Source organism: Vespa velutina, chromosome 10, assembly GCF_912470025.1.
Source record: "Vespa velutina chromosome 10, iVesVel2.1, whole genome shotgun sequence".
Taxonomy (NCBI): domain Eukaryota; kingdom Metazoa; phylum Arthropoda; class Insecta; order Hymenoptera; family Vespidae; genus Vespa; species Vespa velutina.
In genome coordinates, this window is record NC_062197.1 from 2,101,375 (window position 1) to 2,118,874 (window position 17,500).

Consider the following 17,500-nt stretch of genomic DNA (forward strand, 5'->3'; position numbering starts at 1 on the left):
TGCAGCAAATTAAACGGATGGTTAAATATTTTGTTTATGTCGATAGTGATTTCTGTTTTCTTTTTATCATTTTTTTTTTTTTGCTTTTCTTTTTTTTTATTTTTATTTCAATTTTTTTTTTTTTTTTTTTTTTTCTAATTATTATTATCATTATTATTAGTTATTATACGAAAGGAGAAAAAAAAAAAGGGAAGAAAGGCGTCAAATTCTCTTCCGATATGGAGAAATGATTCTAGTTAGCGATTTTTATGATCTCTTTCTCTTTAACACATACGATTATAATTACTACTATGATTACTATTAATGCTACGCAATCTGTGCCCTTTTCCCCACGTCTCTCTGCCCTTGTATTTTTGTATATTTTTTTTTCTCAATTAAATTGATCCTTCTTTATATTTTTTTGTCTTTTCATCCAATTAACTCTCCTCCTCCACCCTTCTTCTTCTTCACCCACGTTTCTTCTAATTCTCTTCCCTTTCGCGTCCATTTCTTTCCAAAGGATTAAGGCACAGTTTGTTTTGTTTTCTCAAGTATTGCATAGTAGCTAAAGTGATAGATTGAATTATTATTATTATTATTATTATTATTATTATTATTATTATTATTATTATTATTATTATTATTATTATTATTATGTAATTATTATTATTATTATTATTATTATTATTATTATTATTATTATTATTATATTATTATTATTATTGTATTAAATTTAAGGTTGTCCATAATTTATCAAGTCCTGTGTTGATTATTATAAAAAAAAAAGAAAAATGTCTATATCGTTCATGTGCCCAAGAATACGTGTATTAATTAAAAATGTTACGATAAAGTATCAAAGAGAGATGATAAAAATTTTATTAGGTATTATTATGAAAGAGGTGATAAAGAAAAAAAGAAAATTGAAAATTGTATAAATAAACGTTAGTCAATTATAGTAATGAAATATTAATTGTTTTTTGTGTAACAAATTATTTTTATTATTATTATTATTATTTTTATTATTATTATTATTATTATTATTATTATTATTATTATTATTATTATTAGTATTACTACTGCTACTGCTACTACTACACTACTACTATTACTACTACTACTACTACTACTACTACTACTACTACTACTACTACTACTACTCTACTACTACTACTACTCTACTACTACTACTACTACTACTACAACTATTACTACTATTATCATCAAATTGCAAGATCACGTGGTTAAAAATTTTTTTTTTCTCGGTTTCTTTTTTCTTTTTGTTCTTTTTTTTTTTTTTTTTTTCTTTTTTTTTTTTAATAACAAAAGGACATAAGTCGATTCGTCATGGGTACCTGATTATTATAATTTTATTCTTGAAATTTTTAAGCGAAGAAAGAAAAAAAGAAAGAAGAAAAAAAAGAAAATTTTGTTTCATTGATAAACATTCGATAATATTAAGAAGGATAAATCTATGTTCGATCTGGAATCGGTATTTTTTTTTTTTTTATTATTATCATTATTATTACGTTTTTTTTTTTTTTATTTTTATTTCTTCCTTTCTTCTTTTATCTTGCAAATGGAAATTATGATACAACGCGTACAGACATCTTTCAGTTATATTTTTACATTTGATATAATGCTCCTACCAAGGATTTCACAAACGTTAAAACTTATGTCCTGTTGTTAAGATGCTTAAAAAAAAAAAAAAAAAAAATGAAAAAAAAAAAAAAAAAATGAAAAATAAAAAAAAAAATAAAATCGAATTATGGGCAACCAGCGGCAAACAATAATCATCATTTAGTACTGTACTGGCTTCCTGATCCTCCGATCTAGTTTTACCAATCGTTTTAAATACGAATACTTACCATTAACATTAACAATGAGGATGATTAATGCCATACATGTTCTGTGATAAGACCACTGTAATTACTGCAACTGTGTATCATTGCTCCCCCCCCCCTTCTCTCTAAACTCTCTGATGATCTTGGCAGCCAGTGAAAAATACATTTGTTAAGTAAACGATCATTATGATATCCGGGCAGTCCCAAATCTAGCATATTCGAAAGATATATCTATCGATTTTAAGCTTTTTACTGTACATATCTACTGTATTTTATAAGGACTGAAACCGACATGTATAAGCATACTTTTACTGTATGATAAATCCAGCATAATTTATTATATTTTACAGACTGTGCTAAACTCATGTTCCTTAAAAAAAAAAAAGATAAAAAAGAAAAAAAAATTAAAAAAAAAATTAAAAAAATATTTAAAAAAAAAAATTAAAAAAAAAAAAAAATAAGTAAACGAAAGAAAAAAAAAGAAAAAGAGAAAAAGAGAAAAAAAGAGAAAAAAGAGAGAGAGAGAGAGAGAGAGAGAGAGAAAGAGAGAGAGAGAGAGAGAGGAAACAAAAAATAATGATAAAGAAGAAACCAGTATGGCGACACTTTAATGAATGAAATATAAAATAATAACACAAAAAGTAAAAAAAAAAAAAAAAAAAAAAAAAAAGAAAAAAAAGAAAAAAAGAAGACACAAGAAAAGAGAAAAAAAAAATTACGTCGAAAATTAGTACGATTTAGACGCACGAAAGATTTTTTTATCCTGATGCGTATTCGTTGTATTCATTACGGTAATGATGAATATAATCGCATCAAGTGCAGAGAAATCTTACGGAAATATAATTAAGACTTTTCCACAGTTTTTTACACGATCGTCCTTTTGAAAGCCATCATAGATTGATAAGGCTTAAGGAAAGAAAGCAATAGAAGAATGAAATATTATAAGAGATTTTGAGGAACAGATTTTGGCCGTTCTCGCTCACACTTTTTAGAAAATCCACGTCCATTTTGCGAAAACTATCTTTGGGACTGTGCGGCGATTACTCGTGGAACTTGTGACGTTTTGAATGTTTCTTTAACTTCTTCTTTTTCTTTTTTTTTTTTTTTATTCTTCTCTTTTTTTCCCCTTTTCTTCTTTTCTTTTCTTTTTTTTCCTCTTGGAAAGTTATTATTAATCTGTATGACAATTTGAAGAAAGAAAGAAACAACAAAAAAAAGAAAAAAAAAAAAAAACAATAGATTCTTTGAACCAATTCGCAATAAGATTCTATGAGCGTATGACTGCATAATTTGATAAACTAAGTACAAGTAAGACAAGTGTTACCTCATCATGGAATTCAGCACATTCGTGTCACATTAGCTACCACTGCATCGCTGTTTGGTACACTTCCATTGTATGTTGCATTTAAATTCAAAGACTTTTATAAGAATGGTCCAACAGTGGTAATTGTTTTTAGTGCACGAGTGCTGTTCATCAAACCCAGCTCATACAGACATTCATTTTTCCATTTACTTTAAGTCATTGCACCACATCAAATAAATGACATTTTCATTATATAATCATGTGAATTTTGCGTGAGTTTCATTACCCTTTACAACATTGCAGTAGCATTATGATGGGTCTCTATATTAGTTTTTTCTTTTTTCTATTTTTTTTTTCTTGTTTTTTTTTCTTTTTTTGTTCTCTTTTTTTTTTTTTTTAATCACAAAGTCTAAGTTCTTGCGCTAACAAAAAAGGGGCAATGACAAAAGATTTTGATATGATTAACTTACATTACGTTAGTTTATCAGGGTCAGAAATATTCTCTAATAACGTAAGATACCAAATGTATACTTGATAGAGATAAAAAATTATTTCTTTAAAAAAAAAAGAAAAAAAAAAAAAGAAGAAAAAAAAGAAAAAAGAAAAAAAAAATTGTAAATGTGGATAAAGTGCAAGTAAAATTAGAATTTCGTATCGACTATAATAATATTTTACGCAGGCTAATAATAATTCATAAATCTCTAAATATGTGTACAATCTATCGTATGTGTTTCAATCTATCTTTAAAATATTTGAAAAGATAATTCATTTTTGTAAAAGATTATCATTCGAAGGGAGAACATTCATTGCTGCGTATCTACATATAAGGTATGTTTATGTTATCATTTATATACATATATATATATATATATATATATATATATATATATATATATATATATATTAAATATTAAACTTATTAAATAGTCTTATAGTTATATTATTATCAATATAATGAAATAAACTAATCGGACAATAAATGTTGCAGATATTCGCTCGTATATCTATTACTTACACAGAGAAGAAATTATTGGGGAATTAAGAAATATAATGTCGCATAGGTACGATGTATATTTTGTAAGTTATATTAATAAATATTAATTATTGAAACTCTCATAGCAATCTCTATCTTGTATATTTTACAATGGAATTTGAATTAATGAGATTTTTGTGCTAATCGCACCGTATTCAGTCAGTTCGTAAGTGTAATCAGAGCTTCTACAACGTCTCCCCTGTGTTCTCTGAGCGTTTGTTCAGCTAAATTACGATTAATTTCCATTTCCTTCATCTGAAAAATAATAATGAAAGAATGATAACTTTTTAAAATATATCACAACGTAATAAATGGTAAGAAGTAATGATATATTATAAAATAATTATTTGACATAATCAAATTTCTTACTATGAGATCAACATCTTCTTTTTTGATTGAAACCTTAAGAAGTTCTTTCTCCTTAGCTTTCTTTTCAGCAGCTTCTTTATTACGACGATCACCAATTATACTGAGTGCCTGTTAAAACAAATTTGTTAAATTTATATTAGATAGAATAAAAATACTTTCTAAAATGTCTTTTTATAGGTTAGCTTTGTTATTCTTCTTGATTTATGCTAAACAATACGTTAAAACAAACTTACGTTTCGCGCGTATATTAAAATAATGGAAATTAAAATATGAGATTAGTTGTATATATTCGTTAACATTTATATATCCATTAAAGGAATCATAACAAGTTATAATAAAACACGTGGATGATAATGATTAAAAATGAAAACTTACACATGAAAATCCGTCAGATGAGGATATTTCCTTTTCTTCCGCGTAATCGGTAACTCTTTCCAAGTCTGCAGCACCGCTGTCATATTTTGCTGCCTTTTTCTGTGACTTTTCCTGTTGCTGTTCATCCGAATCTCCATTTACATCTTCATCCGCCATCTTTAGTTTATTTTTTTTTCTTTCTTTCCTTTTTTTTTTCACAGCATACTTCAAGTTTATTCAAAAAAAAAAAATTTCTTCAGATGACCGCGTTATATCATGCCACAAACGAAATATACAATAGAATGAACATCGTACGTCGACAAAATAACTATAAAACTGTATTATCGACCGTAGATACGGTTTTGTAACAAGTCGGTGGCGACCTCTTGGATAAAAGCGTCAAGAAATATTTCATTTCAGATGTAATAATTGAAGTCAATGCATTTAAAAATCTTTTTAAACAATTAATATATAATTCTTTTTTCTTTCTTTCTTTTTTTTTTTTTTTTTTTTCCTAAATTCAAAATAATAAAATATAAATCATAAATTTATTATTTATCTATGTATGTTTATATATTATTTATAATATGTATTTCGCTAAAATGTAATTCAATTTATTGTTAATGTAGCAAACATCTTACAACGATTACTCTCGAAATTATTATTATTAAAAGATCTTATAGAAACTATGACTATGTATGTGTGTGTATGTATATATATATATATATATTATTTGTATGTATATATATATATGCACATGCTCTTTGATCTTGTCTATCCGTTTCTTTATTTCTCTCTCTCTCTCTCTCTCTCTATTTATGAATCCGCATTCCATAGATTCTTGGACGCGTCAACAATGTATCCGTCATGTAACATTCACGTAATTCAATTCACATACTTCCTTTTTATATTGTGTCGACGTTAATCTAATTGAATCTTTGTATGTAGTAATCACACGTGATGAGATCCGGACAAACGATATTATTCGCAATCCAAAAGAACATTTTCATTTCTTTGTTTTTTTTTTTTTTTTTGCACGCTAGTACCCAGTAACTTCGTAACTATTAATAATATGGAAATTATATAATATGGAAGTTTACGTATTACTTATATGTCAAACTTTTTTTTTTATCAATTTTAACTATGTATTTTTTTTCTTTTGTATTACTTTTTTTTTTTTTTTTTTTTTATTATATTAAGCATAATGTACAATTGAAAAAACGTAAGAAAAATTTTTTTTATCTTTATCGTATTTTAAATATAAATGCGTATAGTTCATAAGGTATAAGAAAAAAGAAAATAAAAAGCTGAAAAAGAAACAACTTCGAGCATGAAGTAGCAATGAATTTTTCGACTTGATGAAAATTAAAATAAAAATAAAAAAGATAATAAAAAAATAATATACATATAGATATATATATATATATATATATATATGTATATGCAATATATAGGATTAAATGGTTACATTCGGTATAACAGTAATACAAAAGAAATGAATAAAAAACATATCAGAATTTAATAAAACTGATTTATAATAAATTTTTACAAGATTGAAACGCTACGATTTATTCATAGAAATAGTAGTTACATCAGCAAGTTATACAATTCTGAAAGGACGTTATTACAAAATAAAGATGCTTAATTTATGAAAAAAAAAAAAAAAAAAAAAAAAAAAAAAGAAAAGAAGAAAAAAAACAAACAAACAAACAAACAAAAGGAAAAAAAATAAAAAAAAAAAAAGAAGACAAAAGAATATATAGATAGAGGATTATTAGGCGAGTAACGGGGAGTGGTAAGGGTTGTGTGTGGAGGGGAGGGGAGGGGGTCGGGGACGGATAATGAAATTGGACGTGATAGTGTCGCGTTAGTAAAGATTAGATCGTATGTGAGCTTGAACGAGACACATTCTAACATTCGATAATATTTCCTTAAGTCTTTCTCTTTGTTTTCTTAATATTTTGCATGGACGTCAATTTTTTCGTCGCTTTCTTCGTCGTCGTAACCTTCTTCTTGTTCGTAGTTGTTTTGGACGCCTTTTTGGCATACTTGTCGATCAAAGAATCAAAGAAATTATTAGCCTGATCGGCCCGTTCCCTATTACGATTTTGAATTGCCAATGCTAAATCATTAGCAGCTGCGTTTTCTTCGTCTTCGATTTTTTGCATTTTGTTCAATCGTTCAGCTTCCATGGCTTCTTTGGCCCACTGAAAAATCAAACGATCATTGAACTACTTCAACAACTCTATTTCTCTCTCTCTCTCTCTCTTCCTTTATTATTACTATTAATTATTATCGTTAGTTGCACGTTCCTATTAGATTTCTTTTTTTTTTTTCGTTCCGTCTTAAAAGAACAAATCTTTGATATAAACCGGAATCGTTAATTAATAACATACTTCATCGTCATCGACACGTTAATATAACTAGGTCAGATTAAAAGTAACGATAAATAACTGTCCAGAGACGTAACAGAAGGCTATATTAACCATCTTTAATAAACTTCAAAAGGTAGAAGAAGAGGAGGAGGAAGAGCACTCGTGGTAGTTGGTATATATATATATACATCAAGGGTAAGAAAAGCATCCACTCTATTTTTGCGCGCTCGCACCACGATCCATATTTGATCTCGACTTTATTAAATAATTGTCCTGTCTTAATCCTTACTTTATTTATTCACGTATGTATATACGTTTGGCATTACTACGGACACGCGGAAATAAATTTCTTACAAATCATTCGTAATATATACGAAAAAGATCAAATTTTCATTTTAAACTCATCAAAATCGTATTAAGTCTTTCGTTATTTCTCAAAGCAAAAGGATTATCAAAGGCAATAACTGATGGAATTTATTATTTGGCAAATTTTCAAAACTCTCTCTAATCTTTAACTTTTCTTAACGAAAAACCATAATAACGTCAATTCGAAATACTTCATCTTCCTTTTTCTCTTTTAATTCTAACTTTGTTACCTAAGAAAATTCGTAATCATCGATGATGTTTCATATATAACGTTCGTGACCTACTCCAAAAATTTCTTACCGTGGAAATTACGTTATTTATAATTTCTGGCAAGTTCTTCTAAACTTTCGACTAATGTTAGTAAGTTATATTAGTTACACAACCCGTGTACGCGGAATTTCAAATTCATTTATACGGATGACACAATCTGATAGAAACGAAAAACTCTTCCTTCTGTGCCATTCTCGAAAATGATAAATAGAAATGAAATGGAAACTTTTCAAGGAAGGAAAGTCTTTCCCAATGGGGAAAAAAAAAAAAAAAAAAAAAAAAAAAATATCTTATCTTTTATATCGATTTTTAAACTGACTTTTAAACCGACTTCCAAAGGTTTAATATTTTATTAACGTTTGCCAACGATATTTTCATCTTTCTCTCTCTTTTTTGCTCTCTCATCCAAAAATGCAAATCCAAACACCTGTTGTCCATGTCAGCCAAACATATAACTTGTCCTGAACTTGACTCTGACGATTAACATGATTGGATAACTGAATTAACTGACTGACTGACTGACTTACTTACTTACTGACTGACTGACTCATTTTATAGACTACGTAGATAAATTATATGTTATCGTTATATACTCGGAAGACGTATAGTTAGCCGAATATCTTCTTTTCCTTTCTTTTTTTGTTTTTATCTTTTCTTCAGAAACGATCACAACCCGATCATCTATTACATTTTCGATCGTCAAGATCAAGATCAAGATCAAGATCGATTTCGAATGGGATACCATCTTATTCATTTAATTTATATTATCCAACTACCAATCCAACAAATGCATTTCATAAATCCGGCAAAAGAACAAACGGATATGCGAATAGACTATAACGCGTCTAGGAATATTGAACAAGGCCATTGCATAACAAGAGTCAACGCGGTTGGACAATGGCATTAGTAATTATTTCATTATCATTCCGGATGCAATGCGACCCTCGTTCCTCGTTTATTTCAATTGTCTATCGTAGAGGCGCTCTTTTAGTCCATCATAGAGAGGAATCATAGATTAATTCCTTTTTCTTATTTTTACTGACTTTTAAATTAATCTTTCAAGATTCGCGCGACGATAAATCTCATATATCATATATTTCTCTAAACCAATTTTAAGGAGTAACTATATAAGTAAGAAAGATACCTACGCAATAGTAACTCTGGCTCTCGTCTCATCACATCGAACTAATCAATGAATTAGAACGATAGCCCTCTTCTCTCTCTCTCTCTCTCTCTCTCTCTCTCTCCTTCTCTCCTTCTCTCTTACGTATTTATAAAGAACCATAGATATTTTTTTTTTTTTTTTTTTTTTTTTTTTTTTCTATCAAAATACAAAGAAGAAAAACGCAACGAAGTGATAATGATCGTGATTTCATAAATGCTTAATGCGGGCGTTTTGTTTTCTCTCTCTCTTTCTCTCTCGTACGAAGTTCCTATTACATTATCATATTATAAATAATAATAATAATATTAATAATAATAATAATAATAAAAATAATAATAATAATAATTAAGAATAATTAATAATTCATAATCGTACGATACGTATGAGTTAAGATCAATGCGATCTGTAAGTTGGTAAAGCGGATTATTATCACTCACGATAAATGTCCTTCAGCTAAATTCTCTGCACGATGATATTTAATAGAAAAGTAAGAAAGAAAAGGGTGTTAGTTGTCAATTCGATCGACAGCGATGAACTTTTTGGACACTCGGGAAATGGTTTATCCGTAGTGGTTTCTACCACTGTAATTGTTGATTGTTCTTGTTGTTGTTGTTGTTGTTCGTAATTTTGTATCACCTCCGGTGATAATGGCCGTCTTATGGTAACAGTGGGTTCGTAATAAGGAACTTGAAGAAAATCGCCAGGTGCAGCAGGTTGAACGATCTGAGGTGGTATCGGCGGTGGTACGTAAGGTCTCGTAGTATAACGTACATCGTCAGTTTTAATAGTTTCGATATCATTCTCATCGAATTGCGGTTCAAGGGTTGGATTAGGAAGCGGATCAAAGATTGCATTAGGAAGCGAATCAAAGGTTGGATTTGGAAGCGGATAATTTGGTTCTATGAGTATCTCATTCTGTGTATAATAATCTTCAGGTGGTTGCGTTGATAAAATATTTTTTGGATCTAACATAGAAGACAAGGTTTCTCGATCAGTTGGGCTTGAAGCCAAAGAGGACGTCCCAATTACTTCGTCGGAAGTGTCAAATTGTTCATGATATTCACTGTTCATGGTTATTTCATCTTCTTTGATAGTTTTCGGCCAAGGTTGGATTGATGGATATCTAAAAGATTGTTGTTGCGTTGTCGTTGTCATGTAAGAATGATTAGGATCAGCGATTGATGTTTGATATCGTGATGCTTCCGGTCTATCAGTCGTTGTGACGAATGAAGAAGAATCGACCGATGAGAATTGAGATATTCTATCATTATAATCGGACGTGGTTACGCTAATCGGCGCATATAATGGATAACGTATGCTTTCGGGCATTGATGTACGCTCAAATGATCTCGTATCTTCGGTAGTCACGGCAATCGAAGGAAAATAAATTCTCTTCCAATAATCTGGCGTTGATGACGAAACGATAGAAGTTTCTGTTTGATCTATTACTTCGGTCATATTATTATTATTATTATTATCATTATTATTATTATTATTGTTATTACTATTATTATTATTATCATCGATCGAGATTTCATCGAAATCCTTCCATTCTGGATCTTTACTAAAATTAACGTCACGATCCTCGAGAAATTTACTGATAGCGTTTGGACATTTAAATTCTTTATTTTCACTGAGAAATATTCTCTTTAATTCCTTCAAATTTTCCATCGCTTTTATATTTAAACACTCGAACCGATTGCCGGATAATCGAAAGTCCACGAGATTCGGCAAATTCTCATAAACCTCGTCTTCGATCGTCGTTATTTGATTGTAATTTAAATCCAAATACGTTAGATAATTCAATCCTTTGAACCAAGATCCTTTGACGGTGGTTAAATGATTATCGTCCAAACTCAATTGTTGAAGATTTATTAAGGATTGAAAAGCGGTTGGTTCGATATCCAATATGTCACAGTGCGAACAAGCTAAGACCCAAAGATTAGAGCCAAATCGTGAAAACATATCCGCGGTTATAATCGGAATTTTCATTTTGTTGATACGTATCTTTTCTATTTCCGTTGGTAACGAATACAAATCCACAGGATGTCCTCCGACGCAAGAATATTCCAACATATCTTCATTTTTCACGTGTTCACACGTTCCTGCTGCACCTCCGACACTCATGAAAACTGTTAAAAGTATGAATCCGAATACGACGGTATCCATTTTTATTAAAACATTCACAAGATATACCGTTAATTATTTCAATATTAATATTTCATAAATTTTACTTATATATTAAAATCATCGTGCTTAAAGACTTTAGCCGAAAGACATAACGTGAATACGAAAGAGGGCAATCCTCGATCGGATTGTCTCGTGAACTAATCCCACTATTGCGCGTTCCCTGGTTACTTATTTACCAGTACTCCCCCCTCCCTCCTTCAATACCTCGCTTCTCCTTCTCTTGCTACTTTCAATCGTCGAGCGACAGTGTCTATTGATAAAAATAGAAAAGCTAGAAAATAGAGCACCAAGCGTTTGTTTGTTCGAAAATTAACGTGACGTACTATGAAAGTTGAAGGAAGAAGGAAAGTATTTAAAACTCCATAGTATTATGGTTCCTTTGACGTTAATAAATTATCACAATTGATTTTACATCATAATCCAATAAATAATAATTGATTATGATGAGAGAAGTATAAGTTTGATAATTTTTGAATCACGTTTAAATATCTAATCCATTATAACAAAGGATATAACTTATTTCTATGCTTAATCTATATGATTTATGTTTTATACAAACCTTTCTTCTCCTACGTAATTTCTTCTTTTCGCTTTCCTCCGTGAAAGCTTTGTATTCAGGTACTTCACCGGCTTCTATTAATTTAGCTATGATCGTATGGTATCTTGGTTCTTCCTCGCAATTACTAAAAGGTACAACCACCAAAATGTAATCCATGTCGCCTTTACCTGTAAAAATATATAAGATATATTATTACATTTAATGTAACGTAACTTTCCAATAAATAGATCATCCTTACCATCCATGTATGCTCTTTTTAAATCCTTTATTTCAATTTCAGAACCTTTATACGTCTTTTCGTAGTTACTGATAGTCTCTTCAGTAATTGGCTTGAACAATGTCTTCCAATAATCAGCCCAATTGCGCATAATAACCTCTTCACTTTCTTCGTCATATTGACCGGACTCATTATAGATTTTTCGTTTTTCTGAATCACTAAGTATAGAATGAATTCTACCAAGTACTTTAAATTTTTCCGTAGCTTCAGCCTTGATATTTTCCTCTACACGATCCGGATGCACCAGCAAAGATAGCTTGTGATAAGCTTTTTTCACTAATGGAAAAAAAAAAAAAAAAACGAAAATAAATTTCATATTAAAAAGCGAAATATATCATTTAGTTTTTGCCGACTAAATTAAAAGGAGATATCTATTTCTTTCATTTGTAACTTAAAGGAAAAATTTAACAAACTTATAAGTTTCATCATTGAGGTTAGGTTTTCATTAGCAACATTGATTTACGTACCCTGTTTGTCATCCGCATCCGTCGATATTTTTAACACTTCATAAAAATTTCGCGAACCGAAATATTTCTCGCAGAGATCTAACAAATTAGCCATATTTTTAATAAAGCAGTTAGGGCAAAGAGAATTTAGAAAATTTCTATCGATTAGTATCACACAGAAATGTTCGACTTATACCAACTTATAATCACTGGTCATTGCCAATATTTTTCAATACTGGCTAATTCGCAACAATATTTTTATATACCTTATTATTTAAATAAATAAAAAAATATTTGTTCTTAATAATAATTAATGAAATGTATTGTCATTTTATCGTGTAAAGTTTTACATTTATCTTTCATTATTTGAAATACTACACTGACGTAAAGAAAAAAGCGGTTCGACATATTTTTAGCATGTTGCGCGCTCTTCTTCCTGGCGCGTAAATTTAAAATTGTTTCGTGCTATATGGCATTTAAGGTTATTCGCTATCTTTTATTCGAAGCGTGTGCGACTTCAGCGACATATATGGACAAAATATGAACTACTTGTATAAGCGGGAAACGCTTTCCTCACATACGTCTATCATATCGATATATATATATATAATTATTGGTTTTGTGTGGGTTAGACTAAAGTAGTAGTAAAATGTGGTCATATTTTTCGATCTTTCATATATACATATATTTTTTTGTTTGTTTTAATAGTAAGTAGCGTACATCTCGCAGTGATGCAATGTCGATACGCATTTGTTTCACGATAAAATCATAAAGAATAATAAATATATTGTTTAAATAATTATCTATTAAAGTATGATTAACGATGTAAAATATAAGTACTTTAATGTTTAGTTGGAATTAAATTGGAAAAATATTCTTGAAATATGCAATCATTCGCTCGGTAATATTTTATCGTACTATAAGTATCAAAATATTAAATTAAAATTATTTTAAGTTTTTCGCAAGTTTTCGTATTCTCAATGTTTAAAAGAATATACTATGATAGTTTATATTTATATTACACAAGATCCCCAAGAGAAAAATTTTTCGATTGAAGTTGAAGTATAATATAAAAAAAAAAAAAAAAAAAAAAAAAAAAAGAAACAAACAATATATATATATTATATTATATCGATATATTTGTAATAAAAAAATTGTACAACATAGATTTAGTTTTTCGCAATACAGTAATTACAATAATTAGGATACTGAGTCTTATCCGATAACTTTTGACAATATTTTTAAGAATCTAAAATTTATCAATTTAACAAATTGTCCAATCAATAATGTTGAATGAAATGGTCATAGAGGATAAAAAGTTTTATGTTTTTATTTTTTTTTCTTCTTCTTCTTTTTGTATAACTTCAATTATAAATGTTATCCTATGATAAATCTAGATTTGATCTTAATTAAATGTTTTCATTATCCATCGAAAGATTCAGTTTACAATGCGACATTATTATCCTATTAATTATTATATACATTAATTTGTTTTATAAATATAAGTTATTATACATTAGATATTTATATATATATATATATTCTATATTTTCAATCATAATATAATGATCAACATTTTAAACATTTTTTTTTTTTTTATTATTATTATTATTTATTTGTCAGACAATAATAAAATTATTTAGCTTATAATAAGGCAATATCAACATTGGGAAACTTCATGAGAAAAATTTCATATTTAAAGCTTGAATATATAACGGAGAATATTTGTATTTCTTGTTATGACAAAAAAAAAAAAAAACACTTATTGGTGAATAAATTGAAAAATTAAGAGACCAGAAGGCTTTCTTTGGCAGATATTCTCCACGCTGTATTATGCTAAATTGCAGATTGTACTTTCTACACGTATTAACACACACCTTCCTCTCAATCTATTTTATAAATATATTATATATATATATATTTTTTTTCTCTGTTTTCTTTTATTCCATAAATTTTTTAATTTAACCGAGCAATCGATAGACATATATTTGTTCTAATGTTCATGATATAATTATTATAAATTTAATTCTGAAGAAGGTTCACCGTCGCTAATGCATTATTACTACGTCTATCCTTTATTTCATTTTATTAAATATTGCTACATAATAAGCACGTGCTTTTCTATTTCCTTTGCATTAAAAACTGAGCTAGGATTGATTCAATTACTGTACTTCGGATGTAATTCAAAAAAAAAAAAAGAAAAAAAAAAATACAGAAATGTGATGCATCATATAAATAATTTAAAAGTATATATATATATATGTGTATTTGAATTAACGTTGAAAGATAATCGACGCATAATTTTCATGCGCTTATTCAAAAAGAAGAATATATCTTATTTGATCAATAAAAGTTTTTAATTTTCGAATAGACTTTCTTTTTCTTTTTTTTTTTGCTTCTTTTTAAACTTTAGATATCTTTTTCTTTTATTCCTTTTTATTTTTTTTTCGTTTATAATCAAATTATTGATACTTTATTGATTTCTTTCACCATCCGATATAATAAGTAATGTTAAAAAAAAAAAAAAAAAAAAAACTTTATAATACATTTTGAGATAAGCTCTTCGATATTAACGAATCAGGCATCATTGTATGAGTATCATACATAATCATATTCTCAATGTTAACGAATGTAATAAAATTCTATTATATACGTGTATTGTAACAAATCTATATATATACAATACATTGTGCAACAACGTTATCTTCTATCACTCGTCAATGATGTGAAACATTTCTTAAAGTTTATACTTCAATCGAGTAGATAAAAAATACATCCTTGGATTCGTATCTATTGTTATTACATTTTTTTTGTTGCTTTCTCTCTCTTTTTTTTCTTTTTCTTCCATTAATCAACTAATACCAACCTGCACGGATTTTATTTTTTTTTAAACTATCGACAATTCCTCGTTGCTACTTAATCAAATGATGCTACTTAATACGATTGATAACAAAATCAGAAATAAATATCAAAGCTTTTTGATAAGGGCTTTCGGCAAGCGATTGTACCAATCTGACAGCCTCGGCACAGTGCTTCTTTGCTAAAAATTTGGTCTGATCAAGACCGTGTGACTTGTGAACCAATTTGTACGCTCTCTCGACATCATCTGGTTCTTGGAATCGACGCATGATCATCGCATTTAATTCTGGATACTGAAAGAAGAATGAAAAAAAACAAAAAAGAAGTATATTAAAATTGCGTCTGAGAAAATGATTTTTATACATTTAATAAAAAAAAAAAAAAAAAAAAAAAAAAAACCATCTACTCAACGAGTCGAATCAGAGAAGGATTAAAGAAAAAACAAAAAGAATATTCTATTTCACAGGGATTAATGTCAAGTAATCGTTAAATTGCAAAGATTAAAATTTATATATTTAATATTTAAATAATTTTTAGATTCTCATCTCGAGTCGTCTGTTTATAATCTATCATTACCTTTTCGCAAGCGAAGAGAACAGGTGCAGTAGCCAAGCCTAGCTTCAAATCGATCGCTGTTGGCTTACCCATCATCGTCGACGACGAAACAAAATCTAGAAAATCGTCGACCAATTGAAAAGCAAGCCCAATATTTCGACCATATTGATAAGCTAATTCTATTATCTGATCGTTCGCCTCAGTTACTATCGCCGTCTACGGATAAAAGAAAATATAACATTATATTTGTGTTTATTGAAAAATCTTTTTAACTATATATTAATCTCTTTTGCTTCTTCTTTCTTCTTAACTATTTTTTTTTCTTTTCTTTTTTTTACCAATCTCGAACTTACCGCTTTGAGCGTATTAGCGATCAAACTTCCCGTTTTTCGATATGATTTATTGAGGTAGTGAGCAAATCTTTCGTTCTCCGTTTCCTTCGAACCAAGTTGCATGAACTCACCTTGCACCAAGTCCGATATTATCTAAATAAACGAAAAATATATTTTCGAATTTGTAAAATGGATAAAAGAATTTCTTGGAGGAAGATAATCGTATTTATATATATATATATATAAAAAAAATTTCTTAGATACATACCTCAGCTAACGTAATGGTAACTTCATTGTTATTTAAACGCGACATCATTATATTGGCAATCGCGAGAATGTAATTACCAGCAAATGATACCTGAAATATATCTTAGAAGTTTAAATAATACCATTACAGTTCGTACGACGATCTTTTAATATTCTATCACTTTCTCGATCTATATTTCTCACGGATAATAATAAACATTTTATTTATAATTTTTCGATATTGTTTTTTTTTGTTTTTCGTTTTTGTTTTTCATACCGAAGTCATGTGATAAGATACAAAAAATATGTAATAATTCATATAAATATAAGGAATTAAAATCCACACGTAGACAATGCGTAACGAACGTTTGAAAATATTTTTTTTATTTTTATTAATTAAAAGATTTCACAAATTTTAAGTACTTGCTTCTCTCTCTCTCTCTCTCTCTCTCTCTCTCTCTCTCTCTCTCTCTCTCTTCCTTTTTTCATCCTATCTCATTGATTTTATTGCTCGCTTGAAAAAAGAAAAAAAAAAAAAAAAAGAAGAAAAAAAAAAGAAAAAGAAAAAACGATTCCGACAAATTCATTTTATTCGTTTATTTTATTTTATCGTACGCACAAAAAGCCATCATTTCTAAACACAATGGATGGAAATAGGGGAGGGGAGGGGGGGGGGGCGGAAGAATTTTTAAAAGAAAGAGTTGCATAGTCGATTGCAGTTCAGATAATCATAAATTGTCAATGAAGACGTCATTCATGTAGCGAAATTGCCGGTTAAAACCGCGAAAGTCTCGCCTCGTCTCGTCTCGTCTCATCTCGTCTCGTCACTTATCGTTGCGAGTACAAAGATGGGAACTTTGGTTTACGACCGAAAGGAAACGTGGTAGCGGCACATCGAAGAGGTCACGGTACGTTGTTCCGTTGTCTCGGATGGCGTTGACAATTCCTTGTAAGGAGTTGTAATTTCGAGTTTCACATCCG

At 28.8% G+C, this 17,500-nt stretch overlaps 3 protein-coding genes across 6 annotated transcripts in view; all 3 read right to left on the reverse strand.

Moving 5' to 3' along the window:
* Window positions 1-4,176: 4,176 nt before the first annotated feature.
* On the reverse strand, window positions 4,177-5,183 carry LOC124952098 (huntingtin-interacting protein K). Its single transcript, XM_047501450.1, has 3 exons — window positions 4,901-5,183; window positions 4,526-4,633; window positions 4,177-4,411 (listed from the first exon to the last, which is right to left on the reverse strand). Exons 1-3 carry the CDS (start codon window positions 5,054-5,056, stop codon window positions 4,316-4,318), a joined length of 360 nt encoding a protein of 119 aa, XP_047357406.1. The 5' UTR covers window positions 5,057-5,183; the 3' UTR covers window positions 4,177-4,315.
* A 1,249-nt stretch (window positions 5,184-6,432) lies between these two features.
* LOC124952096 (J domain-containing protein CG6693) lies at window positions 6,433-12,900 on the reverse strand. 4 transcript variants are annotated; one of them, XM_047501449.1, is made up of 4 exons: window positions 12,549-12,900; window positions 12,043-12,357; window positions 11,805-11,971; window positions 6,433-7,086 (listed from the first exon to the last, which is right to left on the reverse strand). In XM_047501449.1, the coding sequence occupies exons 1-4, from the start codon at window positions 12,640-12,642 to the stop codon at window positions 6,811-6,813; spliced, it is 852 nt and encodes a 283-aa protein (XP_047357405.1). In that variant the 5' UTR covers window positions 12,643-12,900; the 3' UTR covers window positions 6,433-6,810. The 4 variants fall into 4 exon arrangements, 3 of the variants coding, with proteins under 3 accessions (XP_047357405.1, XP_047357404.1, XP_047357403.1); XM_047501448.1 differs by lacking the exons at window positions 11,805-11,971; window positions 12,043-12,357; window positions 12,549-12,900 and adding an exon at window positions 9,493-11,402 and having other exon boundaries at window positions 6,980-7,086; XR_007101819.1 differs by lacking the exons at window positions 6,433-7,086; window positions 11,805-11,971; window positions 12,043-12,357; window positions 12,549-12,900 and adding exons at window positions 9,213-9,323; window positions 9,431-11,402.
* Window positions 12,901-14,264: 1,364 nt separating this feature from the next.
* The window catches only part of LOC124952621 (all trans-polyprenyl-diphosphate synthase PDSS1), a 26,493-nt gene continuing 23,257 nt past the window's right edge, over window positions 14,265-17,500 (reverse strand). The window contains exons 5-8 of the mRNA XM_047502762.1: window positions 16,542-16,631; window positions 16,295-16,426; window positions 15,963-16,157; window positions 14,265-15,679 (exon numbers count right to left, since the gene is read on the reverse strand). Of these exons, the coding sequence (XP_047358718.1) occupies window positions 15,458-15,679; window positions 15,963-16,157; window positions 16,295-16,426; window positions 16,542-16,631 (639 nt within the window). The 3' untranslated portion in view covers window positions 14,265-15,457. The remainder of the gene's footprint in view (window positions 15,680-15,962; window positions 16,158-16,294; window positions 16,427-16,541; window positions 16,632-17,500) is intronic.